We start from the raw sequence: 17,525 nt of genomic DNA, 5'->3' as shown, positions 1-17,525 counted from the left end.
TCAAGTGAGGTACGATCAGCACATGCGTATAAGGGAACCACGATAGCGAGGGAAAGAACTATGCAAAAAGGAGAATGGGGAAAAGACACTGATGTTCACACAGGCCCTGGGATAGTCTGTGTGTTTACCAAGCAGAGAAGCAAAACCTTGCCCTTTCTGGTGCCTCAGATAGAATACTCAGAAGCTGGGTAGTGGGGCTACATTAGCCCTACGCTAGGCTTCTCTGATGCTGCCTAACCGGGCACTATTTTATATGATTCCATTTTCTCTATTTCTTTAGTATATCAGCTAACATTTAAAAATATATTTAGTCATTGCCCTAGAGTTTGTAGTATACATTTACGACTAATTCAATCCACTTTCAAATAACACTATACTACTTTATAGGTAGTATACTTTGTAATAACAAAATAATCCTAATTGTTTCTCCTGTCCCTCTGTCATTGCTGTCATTCATGTCATGTATATATACATATATACATACAGAAGCATATATATATATATACTTCTTGAGATGTATACATACTTGAATACACTGTTGCTATTATTATTTTGAACAGACTTATCTGTTAGATCAATTAAAAGTAAGAGAACGAAAAGCTTTTATTTTAACTTCACTTCTTCTGTCTTTGATACTCATCCTTTCTTGTGTAGTTCTGAGTTTCTGACCTATAGTTTTTCCTCTTCTCCAAAGAACTTCTTTTAACATGTCTTTTTTTCCTTTAAAAAAAAAAAAAAAGGATTCATTTATTTATGTTAGAGAGAGAGAGAGCACACGAGCAGGGGGAGGGGCAGAAGGAGGGGGGAGAGAGAATCTCAAACAGACTCACTGCTGAGGGCAGAGCCTGATGTGGGGCTGGATCTTATGACCCTGACAGCATGGCCTGAGCGGAAATCAAGAGCTGGATGCTTACCTGACTGAGCTACTACCCAGGCACCCCTTCTTTTAACATTTCTTGCAAGGCTGGACTATTGACAACAAATTCCACTAGTTTTTATTTGTCTGAGAAAGTCTTTATTTCTTCTTCACTTGTAATGGATAATTTCACAAGGTACAGAATTCTACGTTAGTGAATTTTTTTCTCTCAACATTTAAAATCTTTCCCTCCACTGTCTTTTTGCTTCCATTGTTTCTGAGAAGTTGGATGTAGTTCTTATCACTCACTGTTTCTCAAAATGGAAGGTTTTCCCTCTGGTTTTTCCAGGTTTTTTTCTTTGTCTTTGATTTTCTGTAGCTTGAAAATGATATACCTAAATGCAGAGTTTTGTTTTGTTCTGCCTTTATCCTGCTTGGTGTTTCTTGAGCTTCTCAGATCTGTTATTTGACATTGAACATTAATTTAGGGAAATTCTCTGTCACTATTTTTCAAATATTTCTCCTGTTCCTTTTTCTTTTTCTTCTTCTAGTCTTCCTGTTACACATATGTTATATCTTTTCTAGTTGTCCCACAGTCTTTGTATATTCTCTTCTACCTTGTTTGGTCTTTTTTCTCTTTAGTTTTCACTTTTAGAGATTTCTGTTGAGATGTCTTTAAGTTCAGGGATTCTTTTTTCATCACGTTTAGCCTATTAGTAAGCCCATCAAAAGCATTCTTAATTTCTGTTACAGTGTTTGTCTCCCACATTTCTTTTTGCTTCTTTCTTAGGAAATCCACCTCTCTGCTTACATTTCCTACCTGTTCTTGCATGCTATCTACTTTATCCATTAGAGCCCTTGGCTTATTAATCATTATCTTAAGTTCCTGGTGTGATAATTTTAACATCATTGCTATGTCAGTTTCCAGTGCTTGCTTTGCCTCTTCAAATGGAGTTTTTTGTTTTCCTTTTAATATTCTTTGTATTTTTTGACAACCAAATGTGATGTACCAGGGAAGGGGAATGCTTTAGCAATGTGGTGGTGAGGAAGTGGGGGGTGGAGAAGAAGTGTCCGATAGTCCTTTTAGTGAAACTATACTTCTGGATTTTGAACTTTAGAAGTACTTCTTAATCACCTCTCTGCCACTTTAATTGGGAGAAGATGGCTAGAGTAGGCTGACCTTTCATCCAGGTCAGAAGACTTGAGGGAGAACCTCAGGTTTCTCCAGTGTTTACTATAGGATCTTGTTTGAGCTTCTAGAGGTAAAAATTACAAAAGCATAAGGCCTCTATGACTGTGTCTTCCTGGAAGTTTTTAGCTTCCACACTGAGCCTCCAGCAATTTGTTTATTACAGTTCAAGTTTTCCTACCCCAGCACTGATTCCCAAGGCAGTTTTCTGCTCTGGTAAGCTCCTTCTATTTGCCTGTCTCTCCAGTCTTGAGGGACAGTAGTCTGCCCTGTGTACTCATCCTCTTATAGGTCCTAGGAGAGTTGTTCATTTTAAAATCTCTTCAGCTTTGTACTTGTTGTTAGGATGAAGTGGTGATTTCCACGTGTCTTACATATAGAAGTGGAAACCTGTTATGAATTTTTAATCTCTTTCTTTAGTAAGTTTAAAAATGGAATGGGAAGAGAAAATAGCAAGTTTGCAAGTACAAGACACCAGTCTGAAAGAGAGGACTTATGGGAAACTATGAATGAAAACCAAGTTCAAAATAGAAAGGAAGAGTCAAAGAGACCTGGATATATGAATGCAGATAATAGAAATATCAAAATTTTTGCCTCTGGCCTGGTTTTGCTTTCCTAGCATTTATGGTTGTGGGAGGACCAGACTCTCTTGTCCCCTCTACTCCATATCTGATCAGGAGCTAGTGTCCAAGTCCTGTGGACAGTCACCTTGTGATTGATTACTATTGCTTCAAACCATGGATCAGCCAATAGGAGATTAGTCTTGCCAATTCAGTGTTCCCTTTTTACATGGATTAATAGAATGCCTGAAATTAAATGAAAACTTATTTTAGAAATCCATTATTGGTTTTCAAAACTGCTATCAATATAATGATGACAAAAATTTATTAATAGTGATTATGTTAATATTTTTAAGAATAGGGAGCTACATTTTCTATCCCATTGCCCATTTTGAAGTACAAATTGTGATAATAACTACATCCTCTAAGATTTCAGAACGTATTTTATAAATTTTTTCTTTTTTGATGGGTTTGGATCTTAAAAATGCTATTTTTTTGTAGGGTGATTTCACCAGTACAAGTCTGGAAGATATAAAACAAATTGACTTCATTGAAATTACAGAATTTTATAATATTCAATATGTATATATATTATTGGCTATTTTTTCCTTAATAGGAAAAGTCGTAGATAATAATAAATGAATACTTTAACTTCTTTTTGGGATCATACTTTTTCATCTTGAGCAATAACAAGCAATTTAGGTCTGTTAATCCTAAGAATATTCTAAAGGAAAATCCATGTTATTACAGTAAAATATTTCAACTCTCTCAATAAAATGGAAAGTTTATTATTTTTATTTTCCGTGGAGAATTATTTATGTCAACATGTGTTTATTTAGTAGATACATATTTTACTAAAAGTTTGTAATACATACACTTCTGAAGTTGACATTACACTCTAGGGCTGAAAACACTATCATTTATGCTGGGTATCTAACCATAGTTTTATTTTTTATTTTTTTTTAGAACCTCTTTTGAATTACATATTGTAATACATATTTGTAATATTATATGGGATTATATTTCAATTCTCAATATTTGGTTCTTTCAAATTCAGTGATAACAAACATTTTATGTGTAAGCTCCTACTCTTAATGTGAAGAAAAATAATCTATTCAACGTTTTTTAAATGCTCTTTGTACACTGAATAACAAGACTTGATCTGAATATTAGTAGAATGGCATCCTTAGGGTACAAAAGTTTTATGATCTTGTTCTTTTTATAATGCTACATTTGTCTAACTAGAGTATCCTTTCTCCCTAATGATATTCTGGTGTGTTTTAGGTAATTTTCTTTCTTGATGTACCATCCGTGGATTGTTTTATTTTAGTTATTTTTATTCTGTTGCCATTTTTTAATTAGCAAATTGTAAAAAAAAATTCATATCATGTCATGTTCCTATAAACTAGAAATTAACACAAATCACCCGTGAATACTTCATATACTTATTTTAGTCTGATTGGAAGTGAAGTTCAGTTAATATTGAAATGCTCTAATCCAGTTTCCTTTTATCCTTTATTGTCTTATTCTAGACATAAGAAATAGGATTTACATCATTGTCAAGTGTTCTCATAAAAAGAGTTAAATATTAACTTGGCCTTTAAGGAATCTTATCAGCGTGTTACTTTAGCTTCATTTTATACATTAGAGAGGCATGCAATGACAGAGAAAACATAAGGAGGAACATTTCCTCTTTTTCTTTCCGTAGGTATGGATTTCCCTTTTTAATTTAAAGTATTTTGAGGTAGCAGGCTACAGTAATCTCTCACTGACTAAACAAAACCTACAACCCTAGAGTTGGACAGGATCTTAAAAGTCATGTAATCCAACCCTTTAAACTATACCTGGCTAGTGGTCATTCTTTCTTGTCTGCACTGGAGGGAGCTTATTACTTCTTGAAAGAGTACTTCCTATAAATTCTTTGTGGCTATGACTTTAATGAAAATTACTACTTGGAAGAGATCATCTCTGACCTGCATGTTAAGGCCATAGGAAATGGAGGAGTTAGCCAACAGATGGAGAAGGTAGAGTATCCCAGGCAGAGGTTCAGCATGAGCATAAGAAGCTGAAATCTGTTCAGTGTTGATGGAACTAGAGTGGAGAGTAGGCGGTGGTGAGAAAGGAGAGGAAAAGTTGGGTCAAATCAAGCAACGTCCACGTTAAGGAGCTTGAATTACAATAGGGGAACGATGATGATTGATTTTAAGTGAAGGAACAATGTGACCACAGTTGCATTTCAGTTAGATCTGTTAGCTGTATGGAGGTTGGATTGGGAATGGAAAAGGTTGGAATGAGGAAGACCAGTTGTGTTGTTGTAATATTCCCAAAGAGATGCCATGAGAACCCAAATTACTAGAGAAGAGTATGGTTATAAGATCATAAAATAAGGTGACTGTTGATCAAGATGGCAGGTGTGCAGGAAAAAAGATCAAGAATGGAATTTATCTTAAGTTACGTTGAAAATAATAAGATGGTTAACTCAGAAGTAGGATTGGATTTAGGCATAGAAAAGGTCAGATTGGAGGTAGGGGTGGAGATTTGGAATACATGTTTGTATACGGAGTTTGAATTGGCAGTAGAACATTCTGGAGGAGAGTGAGCAGGTGACTCCATCTGAAGCTTCCGAGGAACAGTTTATGCTGGAGATATTGGATATTAAACCCACAACAGTGGATGAGATCATGTAGTGATGCAAGAAAGGTGAAAACTGAGGATGGACCATGGGGAACATCATCATTTATGGGACAAGTAGAGGAAGAGATGCCCAAAAAAGGTGACTGAGAATAATCAGGAAAGTAGGAAAAGAACAAGGAATATTTGGTATTCAAGAAGCCAAGGAAGTTAGTGTCAAAATGGACAAGCATGAACAAGTGCTCTGTCAGATACAAACAAGATGTCCTGTAAGTTAATGGGCAATATATTTCTACTGGATTTGGCAATGTGGGAAACAATTTAACACTTTAACACTTGCCAGAACAATTTCAGTAGAATCTTTGCGTTGCAAGTGAGATCTCAGGGAGTGGGCACAATGTGTATTACTTTTTCTTGAAATCTGGAATACAAGGGAGGAAGAATGGATGACAGTTCAAGAACATGGGGTCAAGAAAGCACTGCTTTTAGGATGGGCTTAAGAGGCTTTAGAGGCAGAGGGAAGAGAACCAGGAGAGAGAGAGATTCGAAATACAAAGGAGAGAAAGGAAGGCTGATGCACCAAGACCCCCAAAGTGGGGAGGGCATGGTTTTAAGAAGACACAGGTGGGTCCTTTTGTGGGATGAGCATTGCATCCTCTGAGAAACAAGGGAAGGAAGTGGGGATAGATAAGCAGATGCATGTGAGTGGCCAGGAAGTTGAAGGAAATCATGTTTGGTGGCAGCAATATTTCCTTGTAGTTGATCCAAGGTCATATTCTGAGAGTGAAAGAGGCTTAGTAGGAGCTATGAGGTAAAATTTGAAATGCATGCTGGGGAGAATAGGGAAGAGATCGACAAGTACACGGGAAACTATTAATGTGCAGTACCGCAGTAGCTGCTGAAGTTGGCATTGTGATTATGTAGTGGTTTAGTAATCTACTCTTGCAACTTTTTTTCCCACAGTTTACTGAAATCAGAGAAAGCAAACTATAGTGTTGAATCAAAGGTGGGGTTTTGCAAGGCAAGCATAAGACAAATATGGGGTGCACAGGAAACGAGGGTGTTGAGGAAATAGAGTTAGATAGGGAAAGAGAACTTTCATGCAAAATAGAAAGAAGTAGAGCTTTCAGGAGGTGGCTAATAGATGGCGAGAAAATGTGGTGGAGGTGAAGGTCAAAGAACTGGTGGATTCCATGTGGCACAGAGGGTGGGTATGATTGCTGGATCAGCAGAGATACAGGATTTTGGCCATACGGTAGAATGTTTTTGCTGTTGTTGTTCATTTGTACACGGTTGCTCTATATGGTATTGTGTCCCTTCATTGTTTAGCAATTGGACAAATATTTATCTAAGACATGCTGTGTGCCAGTGCCGTGGTGATACCAGTGGGGAAGAAGACAAATATGGTCCTCACTCTGTTGCAGTTATGGATGAATGTGGCACACGCAAGTAGACAATAAATTATACAAAGTCCTGGGTGTTAGGTGTTCTGAGGTTGAGTTGTGTGAGCTGTGTGAGCTTGCCAACAAGCTATATTTTCCCCCGTATTTTACCTGCAGAATTTTCCTTTTGGAAAATGTGTGCCCTTTCTTATGGGCAGGTCTTAATTTTCCTTCTAGAATCTGTCCATCAGAATTTAATTTAATGCAGATATTTTACGATATAATCTGCTGAGTACTAAGGATATAAAGAAAGACTAGGAAATAAAGATCCATCTAGACCCTCCCTTTTTTTCCTTCTGGGCCTTTGATCCATTGGTCATCTTATATCTGATAAGGTAATCTTAGCTTCAGTAATAAAAATCTCCAGAATATATAATGAGTGCATCTTAATTGAATTTCTCACTCATATAAAGACGAAACATGGCAGGTACCTTTGTTCTAAGCAGTGACTCAAGGACCAGGGATCTTCTGTCTGTGGTTCTGCCATTTTCAACAATATTTGCCGTACTTGATTTACATTTGTGGATCAATGTAGTACTAGGTAATTAACTTAACCTGACTCTAACAATTAGCATATGACATAGACTTTGCTAATCAGTGCTTGTCCTAACTGTGCCAATGGTGATTGGTTCAGAACCCAAACAAGCTCAATGAGGGTGAATCATATAACTTTCCTTAGAACTAGTGGGGCAGAAGCATTATGTTTTCCTCCCTGGACAAAAATGAAGACCTATTACTCAGGATTGCTATAGTCATCTTGGGACTACAGAAGGTATGTCTGAACATGTTGGAGGAGCTGGCTATGATGGTACCCCACCTTGAAGAAATCAAGCTGGGAAATGGAGATAAATCCAACCTTGGTTATATTGTTTGAGTGCTAGATCAAGCCTTGCTTGAAGTCATTTTGTTTCTTTAGTTAAGGTAAATCTACATTATCTTCTGAACATATATGTTTAGGAGGAGTTTTTTTTTTTTTTTTTAAGGAGCAAACATGTTCATTAGAAAATATGAGAAGGCAATAAAGAAAGACTCCTTATAATTTAAGCTGGTTTTTAGTTTTTTTCTTTTCTCTTCTCTTCCTTTCCCTTTTCCCTCACCCCCCTCCTTCCCTCCCTCCCCTCCTTCATCCATTCCTCTGTTTATTCCTTCCTTCCTCCCCTCTCTGTTATTTGCAACAAAGAACCTTCTTGATGACATGCCGAATGCCTGCTATTCCAACTTTGACCACTTTTGACCTCAACAAATTAAAATTTTTAATGAGCTGTAGATTACATATTTGTCTTACATTTGTATCCATTACGTGCATGCAAATATACATTGTACATATGGCTGGCCACATCATATATAGGAGATTTTGGAGCAGGAGCTTTAATGGATAGTGGTATTAATTTCAGTTTAAAGTCCTCTTGAGGAAAGCGCCACCTTCATTTGTCCTTTTATATTTCCTGGTCAGGGTCTTATGTGGTAATGCCACAGTTTTTCCTCTATATTATATAAATCTTGCTCTGATTCCTCTTACCAAGGTGAGCAGAGAGTACAATACCAGTAATTTATCACCTTACCTTTTTTTTTTTTTTTTTAATCAGTAAAGTTTAAAATAGTCCCAAGGCTACAGGGGTCCTGGAAACAAATCCCTCAGTCTGTATTTACCTGTTAATCTGCTTCTTCTAATGGTGCCTGGGTGATAGTCTTTGGCCCAGTCTTTGGCACTATGGTACCGTTTAAGATGGTGCTGGTTTGCAGAGTTGGGAATTTCTCAAATAAAATATGACACCGGCCCCAACGCATGGAGGGCAAAGAGGGACCGAAGAAGGAGTCAGGCACCTTCCAGTTGGGAGGTGGCAGTTTTAAAAAGCAAGAGAACACACACAAGGCATGCCTTCAGTAGTCACAAAGCAAGTAAATCTCTATAACTGCCCACCACAGTCTTAAAAATTCATATCGAGGCCTCAACTGAGTTCAGTCACTTATACCATCTACACAGTTTCCTTTTCTTTTCTTTTCTCTTCTCTTTTCTTGTTTTCTTTTTTTTTAAGATTTATATTTATTTATTTGACAGAGAGAGACACTGTGAGAGAGGGAGAATAGTGGGTTCCCCTGAGCAGGAACCGATGTGGGTTTGATCCCAGGACCCCAGGATCATGACCTGAGCCAAAGGCAGACACTTAATGACTGAGTCACCCAGGTGCCCACCCCCCCATCTGGACAGTTTCAACAACTCATTGCTCTCTCAAGACTGTGTCATTAAAAACAGCTCCGACCATGGGAATGGTGGGGAGAACGTGCATTCCAACAACAGGGGAAAGGGCCAGGAGCCTCTGAATTCTTAGGTCTGGCTTGAGGGTCACTTGGGGATCATGTTCTCTCGGTGACCTCCTCCAACAGTTGGCTGTGTCCTGCCCAGGTTGTTGTGTTCCTAATGGAAGTTGGTGATCACCCCACTGGTCTTATGCCCTTAGGGTTAGGGTTAGGGTTAAGGTTAGCTAGTGCTCAGTCTCCTTACCGGACTTGGAATGCCATGACCCTTGATGCTGGCTTTCACCAGCATCCATGAAATTAAATCCAAATGAGGTTTTGCCACCTTGGAGGCCTAAATCTGGTATTCTCTCTGAATCTAGAAGTCCTCGCTCTAATGAACCCCTTTCTTTAACAAATTCCCAGGAGTAGGTCTACCCCTATCTCTTGTGTGAAAGCACAGACACTTCTATATCTTTTCCTCTGGGATTGTTTATTTCCTTATTTTAGGCCTCCTCATGAGAACCACACCTGAGCAAAAGGTACCCAGAACATAGGACAAAAGTCTGGTTGCGAGGTAGAAAGGAAATATTCCTTTTTATTTTGTCAATGAGAACACGTGGCAAAAATCCCCCAAGAAACCAAACAGATTCCCCATAATTCTCCCTATTACACTTGCCTTTTTTTTTTTTAAATTTTCCACTACATATGTGTGGTCATGATATATTTTTAAATATGTTTTTAGATCACTAATCTTGTTAGAATTTTATAACATGTTATTGGCCTTAAAGCCACTGTATTTCTAGGAAAGATTCCGAGATTTTCGGGCATATCACTTGACTTTAACCAGCATTTGTAACAACCAATCCCTGTGTCTTCTGACACCTCTACAGGCTTGTGTACTATTCTTACTGCTTCTGCCTGTTCTAAGATTCATTTTCCAATTACCTTGACCTTATCAAATGTGATCATCCCTACAATCCAAGATAAATTTTACTAACATAAACATACACTTATATTCACAAACATATCTATGATTAAAATAAAAGTCACTTCTGACCTTGTCAGGAATGTATATACCTTCTCAGCAACGCCCTTTTTCTCTTGTTGACCTATAAGGACTGTCTTCCCTTATTTACTGAAACTCCTCTAAGGGAAAGTGTGATAAAAATTCTGAATTCTGTGGGGTGCCTTGGTGGCTCAGTGGGTTAAGCCTCTGCTTTCAGCTCAGGTCATGATCTCAGGGTCCTGGGATCGAGGCCCCGCTTCGGGCTCTCTCCTCAGCAGGGAGCCTGCTTCCCTTCCTCTTCTTCTGTCTGCCTCTCTGCCTACTTGTGATCTCTCTCTCTGTCAAATAAATAAATAAAATCTTAAAATAAATTCTGAATTCTGTGATCTACGGAAAAGGTGGCATGTAATTTATTACCCAAACCAGAATACTAAGAAAGGAAGGGGACATTATTAATAATTATGTCAGGACAACAGTCGTAAGCCACTGTTGTCCCAGGCATACCAAATGTACAGTCATACTACAGGGCAGAGACAGCCCATTTTTGTGTGACATCTTCAGGTAACGCCGAGGTTCCTGATTTGATTAGCTTGCAAGAGAAGTCACTTAGGCCAGCAGCCAACTGATGGCAATCTATGTCTACGTGTTTCAAGCAATAGGATGGACACTCAGTGAGTTAACCTTGAAGGAAGTTATGGGGAATTTTCATGATGTGATTTGACTGAACACTGGAGCCACACCAGTTCTGTCCTTCATATATGGTAGCACTTTTATTATGCATTGCAAGTGAATTTCAGGCCATGTTAACCTGCCATTTTGTTCTAATGACTCTAATGACTGAAATTAGTGCCAGACAATAAGCTTAGCAATGACAACATAAATGGTACTGTCACATTTCCCTTTTTACTAACTTTGTGTTATTTCAGCCAGTGCACAGTTAATCTACTATGTTTTATTTGCAAAGCACTCCTCAATCGCCAGCATTATGGTTTGACTTTTAAAATACATCCATTAGTAATTTTTTTGACATATGCATATGTTGAGAGGAAATTCACATTTAAATTTCCAAGGAACTCTAATTGCTGATCTTTGCTGTTCTTCAGTCTAAACTGCTGAATTAAATAAATCTTAGTTTGAAGCTGAAAAGACGTGCAGCTAAGGGAACCTTGCACAAAGACAGCCCCCGAGTCTAAAATAAGATCACCTTTTCATCAATCACCCAAACAATGATGGACTTCAAACACCTTCCGGCCTTGCTCTCAGCTGTATCTCTAGAGTACCTAGAACCATGGTTCACATGTCATCGGAACACATCCAATATTTTGCTCAACAATGAATAATATTCTTTACAGTATGAGATTTATGGCATGAGTTTTTTTACTCTCAGGTATCCTGTGCTTAATATCTGTTTATCACATTCTTGACAATGTACAGTGTGGAGACTTGCAGATCTCTGGTTTCCTATAACTGTTAATTCAGTTAATCAGCAGGTTCTGTAAAGTTGTAATTTGCTCTGCTAGTATTGTTTGCTTCAACAGGAGAGCTTTCCACGTTCTTCTTCGAGTTAAAATTAACACTCCCCCTGACTTTCAGATTTGCCCTTTGCTTCTCTTGCACAGGCCAAGAAACCAGATGATGTAACCAAATCTCTTTTTCTTTCATTCTATTTAAAATTTTGGCTAGGGTAAAGTTTCTGGTTTCCAACTGAAACCTCAAGTGCTATTTTTTTTTTTTAAGATTTTATTTATTTATTTGACAGAGAGCACAGTAGGCAGAGAGGCAGGCAGAGAGAGGAAGGGAAGCAGGCTCCCTGCTGAGCAGATAGCCAGATGCGGGGCTCGATCCCAGGACCCTGGGATCATGACCTGAGCTGAAGGCAGAGGCTTTAATCCACTGAGCCACCCAGATGCCCCCTAAAGTGCTATTTTAATAAAAGTGAGGTACAAGAAAAACTTAGTAATTAAATCTTAAAAGATTTCTCTCTATCCTCAGTAACCTACATGAGAGCTACTGTCTATCCCTAGAGAGACAATTTCCAGATGGAAATATGTATGTCTTTTTCATAAATTTGACATATCATGAATAAAAAGGGAATATTTTCTCTAGTGAGAAATTCTATTATAGGATTGCAGGCCTACTTTATTTTAACTGTAGTTTATATGTGTGTATCATCTCCCTTATCATTACTTAGATAACTTTCTCAGGAATGGAAATAAGCCTACTAGACAAAATTGATCTTAGGAGAAGCCAGGGTGACCTATGTTCATTTGTTTCTTACTCCCACCATTTGTCATCTTTCTCACCTTTCAGGATAGTAATGCTCTCATTTCTCTTCTCTACTGTAAATCAAGAAATGTTTCTGCATTAATTCTGATATTAGTAATGTTTATTTTAGTATTCTTCTATACACATTTTCCCTCCTTGAAATATTTGCCTTTTAACGTTCTTTCTTATCTTAGCATTTATCTATGTAAGTGGAATTGTAGGCATCAGGGTGGAAATAACCTTTTGCTGGGAGCCACACCAAGCTCTGTAATGTGTACATGCTGCCCCCTCCCCAACCCTTCAACCCACGCACTTGTGCACAGACCTATATGCAGGTGTGGGTGTGTTAGCTGAGGGTGAGGCTGTGTTGTCTGGATCTTCTGACAGACACTGTATTTTTCCTTCTAAGTTTTCATGTACCTTCAACAATTGGGTCTGCCTTGGTTTTCTTTTCTGGTCCCTACTGGGAGCGGGCTTATGGAAACAAAAGGGAATTATGTGGAACTTATGCAATGTCTTTACCATTTGCCCCAAGTAGTTTCAGGATACCGGAAACCAAAGACACCTTAGTGAAACAGGAAGCAGCAGGGGGCTGTGCCCTAATTCCTCTTGTCCTCAGCACAGCATCACAAATGATCTCTGGACCATCCTAGACTCTCATGTTAGTATTATTTGCTCCAGGATGATACGGAGGCTGTCTTGGACTTCATTCATGATCATTTATTGACAAAAGACCAGAAAGGACATTAATAGAGTGGTTTGACCCACAAGGTAATTCTGGGGCAAAGAGCTCAGAATATAGCGAGATAAGAAAGATTCCGTAAAAGAAAGCAAAGCTGTGTAAATCGTGGTCATGATGGACACTGATTTCTAATAATATCTTATATTGCAGGTCAGTTGCTCCGGTTAAAAATGTTTCGAGAGGATCATGGGTCATGGATGACAATGTTCTTCAGCACAATTCTGTTTCTCTTCATATTTTCTCACATATACAACACGATTCTTCTAATGGATGGGAACATGGGGTAGGTTATCTTTCCCCTTTCTACTGTGGTGAGTGTTATGTTTGAAACTCGTAAAAATTCAAAGAGAATTTTTTAGTTTGTAGTAGCCTTACTCTTCACAAATATTCTCCTGTAAATAAAGAATGATCTGTGCATTTTTCTTCCCTAAGACATTGAGAGTCTTTTCTCCAAGGAGCTTACAGTGTTCTGTGTGATACTTACCTTATGTTCCTTCTACTTGAGGACTTCTCTGTGGGGTCGTTTGAGACAAGTGATAATTTCAGCACAGTCCCAGAGAGTAGGAAAATCAGAAAATCTTACTGACTTGTTTGTTTTACAGTTAGTAAAGCTGGCCTAAGATGAAGGTCTCTAGATTTGCAATTCCATTGCTCTGCAATGCCTGGTTAAATAAAAGTGTTTGATACTGGTGGCATTTTTTTCTTTTTTAACTCTCTTGACAGTTCCAACAGAGAGACCTTTGTTATAAATGGGTCGTTTTAAAAGTGGGCCACCCTGTATTAAATCCAGGGTTGTGATCTATACTTATCAAATCACTAATCAAATCACCATGGCATGAAGAGGTGCTAACAAGGAGATTGTGGATTTTTTCTTTTCTTTCTTTCTTTTCTTTTTCTTTTTTTTTTTTTTTTTTTTTGGTTTGGTAACTTTCTCCAATTCTTGGTTTGCTCTTGATAAGTTTTAAGAACAGACTACAAGGAGAATGGCTTAGCTTATAGCACTAAGAATTAGATTTCTGGCAAGAATAAACCACTCTAGATATTGTTGTGTACTGATATAGTTTCTAAGGAATGTTTCCATCTATTCTCCCCAATAGATTGGAAAGCTAGGTAATATTGTTTTCTTCTAAATGTAGGTGAGGCAAGATTGTCAGTCAGTTCTGGAGCGCAATTGTTTCAATGTTGTGTATAGATTTTAGCCAGCACTGTTCACTGCTGAGAGGGATAGCTCAATTAACATTTTATTGTTTTTCCCCACCATTAAAGAAAATGAATAGTAAAGGGATAAATTCAGGCACGTGATATTTAGATCAAATGTTCAGGCTTTAAGAAGTCACTGACATGCTTTATTTGTGATTATTTCTTACGTTTCAAATAATGCCATTTACTGGGTCTCTTTTTAAATGGTGGAGTCACAGACCCTAACCCAGGCCAGTCAGGAGAAGCCTCAGCCTTAGCGCAGTGCCTATAGTAATGGAATGGGTAACGGTCCTCTTGGAATTACCCAACACAACCGGAAGTCTGTCAGAGAGGCGTTGTGCACTCAGCACTGGGGCTAGAACGGCAAGGGACCCATAAGAAACTTACATTTTTTAAGCACTTGCTTAAAATATTACATCAAAATAGTATATGAAATATTACTTCTGCTTGGAAGTTGACTTCCTCTCTCATTCTTTTTTTATTCTTTTTATTTGTTGTTGTATGGAGTTACTGATGTCTTTGCTAACCAGAAGTATTTATTCTGAGAAAGAAGCAGATTTAAAAGTAATAAATTAAATGCAATAATAGGTAATCCCTGGCACACTATAAAGCATTCAATAGCTAATAATCAAACCAGTCTTACAGAGGACTAACACTTCTTAAGCACTCAGTACCAGTGCTCAGTTAAATCTCACAGTGAGCCCGAGCAATAGGTATTTTTATTACCTCCATTTTACAGATCAGGAAACTGAGGACCAGAGATGGTCGGTCACTTGTGTAGAGTGACATTATAATTCAGTCTCTACTTTAGACATTAAACAAGGAGTTGAGCGATTAAGTAGTGAATTCTGGTAATACCTCTGCTCTCAGGCTGGCATAGAGTTGATTGCTGATTGATTCCGATACTCAATCACTCTGAGTCTATTAGTCTTTCTTTGTATTTTTAATTTTTCAAGCTGTGTTTGAAAATTGAAAGAAGTAGGAGGTATATGCAGGAAATCAGAGAATTTATGTGTGTCTGTCTTAACTAAAATTGAAAGTGATTCTTTTTTATTTTCAGACTAAACACAGTATTCCATGTTCTTACTAACTCTCAAATTCTTCACCAATATGCCTCAGCCTTGTTCAGAAGGATCTTTTTCTGAGAGGACATTTTAATGGGGTCACTTTTTAATTTTTAATCCAAAGCAAGGGACAAGTGGTTTAGTTCTACTAATAAAAAAATTACATTATCATTTATAAAAGATATATTACCAGCTCTAATGACACGTGCCATTAACTAGTGAGTACTTTAAGTAGGAATGTAAATTGGAGGAAAACCAGGTGTTAGGGAAAATGAATACAGCTGTGCTTTTGGGGTTCTTAGGAAACACCCTGTTATCTGAAGCATTTCCTCTCCTTTGTATGGCAGGGAGTGAGTGATGGAGCCAGAGGCTGTGGATAGAATAGGCATGTGGATATTATGATTGACTAGTGTCGTGACTATGGATTGCTGGTGGAGGTGGAGGTGAATCCTGCATTCTTTTTTTTTTTTTTAAGATTTTATTTATTTATTTGACAGAGACACAGTGAGAGAGGGAACACGAACAGAGGGAGCAGGAGAGGGAGAAGAAGGCTTCAGGCTAAGCAGGGAACCCAACTCGGGGCTTGATCCCAGGACCTTAGGATCATGACCTGAGCTGAAGGCAGACGCTTAAACGACTGAGCCACCCAGGCACCCCAGAATCCTGGGTTTTTTACAACGAATTTGATTGGCATCGACGATTCCAATGTGTCCTGGTTTGTGGCTCTTTTAGGATTTCAAAGAGGATTCCCTAGAATGATTTGCTTTTTTCCCCCTTTCCCCCGCAATTTTAGGATTGGTTATAAATTTAGGTTCAGCTAGAGTACTTTGATCCCTCCTTATAGAGAACAAAGCCCCTAGATTTGTCTGACTGAACATCAAGAGTTTTAGCCAGAACTGACTTGGTAAGAGTCAAATTGGGTGCTCCTGGTGTTCTCATTGGAGTGACAAACATGCAGCCATTTTCTTCCATGGTGATGGGATTCTTGGTTAAAAATGATTCTGGGGCACCTGGCTGACTCAGGGGGTTAAGCCTCTGCCTTGGGCTCAGGTCATGGTCTCAGGGTCCTGGGATTGAGCCCCACATCGGGCTCTCTGCTCAGCAGGGAGCCTGCTTCCCCCTCTCTCTCTCTCTGCCTGACTCTCTGCCTATTTGTGATCTCTCTCTCTTTGTCAAATAAATAAATAAAATCTTAAAAAAAATAAAAATATTCTAAATGACTCCCTCCACCCCCAGGTTTTTTTGTTTTTGTTTTTAAATTTCCTTCCTATTCAGCTAGGTATCTTTTTTTTTTTTTAAGATTTTATTTATTTATTTGACAGATAGAGATCACAAGTAGGCAGAGAGGCAGGCAGAGAGAGAGGAGGAAGCAGGCTCCTCGCCGAGCAGAGAGCCCGACGTCGGGCTTGATCCCAGGACCCTGGGATCATGACCCGAGCTGAAGGCAGAGGCCTCAACCCACTGAGCCACCCAGGCACCCCTCAGCTAGGTATCTTAAGGCCAATCTATTCAGAAATCTGTTTGGCAGAAATAAAGAGAGGTATGCTTCAGAGTCCATGGTGTGGTCTTTACCGACCCGACACTGAACAAGTCATATAGGGCTGGGAAGAGTTTCTACTGCAAGTATCATCTTTCTGAAGAGCTTCTTGGTCATGGAATTTTCACAGCATTCATAATATAAAGCCCTAATTTAGGAAAGGTTTTCCTGGCCTTCTCAAATATCTCAATTCCCCAAAGAATAACGTGTAATGTATAAAGAATGAAATGGTAGGAAAGCAAAGCGTATTGGCTCTGGTTATGTTTGTAAAACGATTCTGAAAAGAGCCACTTGATGGCAGCAGAGGGCACGTTTTCAGGCAGATTGCCTCAGCCCTGTCGCTGGCAGGTTTTCTCTGAAGAGACTCTTGGCTCCTTTTGAATTTCTGAAACTTGGGTTGAAATGCATGCCTTCCTAATTGTTAATGGACTTTTTGAAGAATTCTACCTAGTGAGCTCTATAATAAGCACTTATGATGTGCTTGGCCTCTTTTTATGTTCTTAAACAAGTTTAAATAAGAGTATATATAAACACATATATGCACACATATCTATATGCTTATGGACTTATTCTGGTATTACAAGGATAAATATTGTATTTAGCATGGAGGAAATTAGACACTTGACAAACATAAAATTTCCTCGTGAACTGGAATAAGTTTCCAAAGAGTACATGCTAATTAGGACAGAATATGAAGAATCTGAGGTTTTCCAAGGTTAATGAAAAAGACAGTTTTATTTTTCCTAATACACAGCTTTTTCCAGAGAAGTGTTACAAATATTAATTAATACATCT

The 17,525-nt window shown here is 38.3% G+C and overlaps 1 protein-coding gene across 2 annotated transcripts in view; it reads left to right on the top strand.

Moving 5' to 3' along the window:
- Window positions 1-17,525, top strand: part of TMEM117 (transmembrane protein 117) — a 469,463-nt gene that overhangs the window by 74,405 nt on the left and 377,533 nt on the right. The window contains exon 3 of one of the 2 annotated variants that reach the window (XM_032876977.1): window positions 13,080-13,212. In XM_032876977.1, the coding sequence (XP_032732868.1) occupies window positions 13,080-13,212 (133 nt within the window). The other variant, XM_032876978.1, reaches the window with a different exon arrangement.

The sequence above is a fragment of the Lontra canadensis genome, unplaced genomic scaffold (genome assembly GCF_010015895.1).
Source record: "Lontra canadensis isolate GAN:19392208 unplaced genomic scaffold, GSC_riverotter_1.0 scaffold59, whole genome shotgun sequence".
Classification (NCBI taxonomy): Eukaryota; Metazoa; Chordata; class Mammalia; order Carnivora; family Mustelidae; genus Lontra; species Lontra canadensis.
Note: the sequence above shows the minus strand (reverse complement) of the source record. Positions and strands in the feature narration are given on the sequence as shown.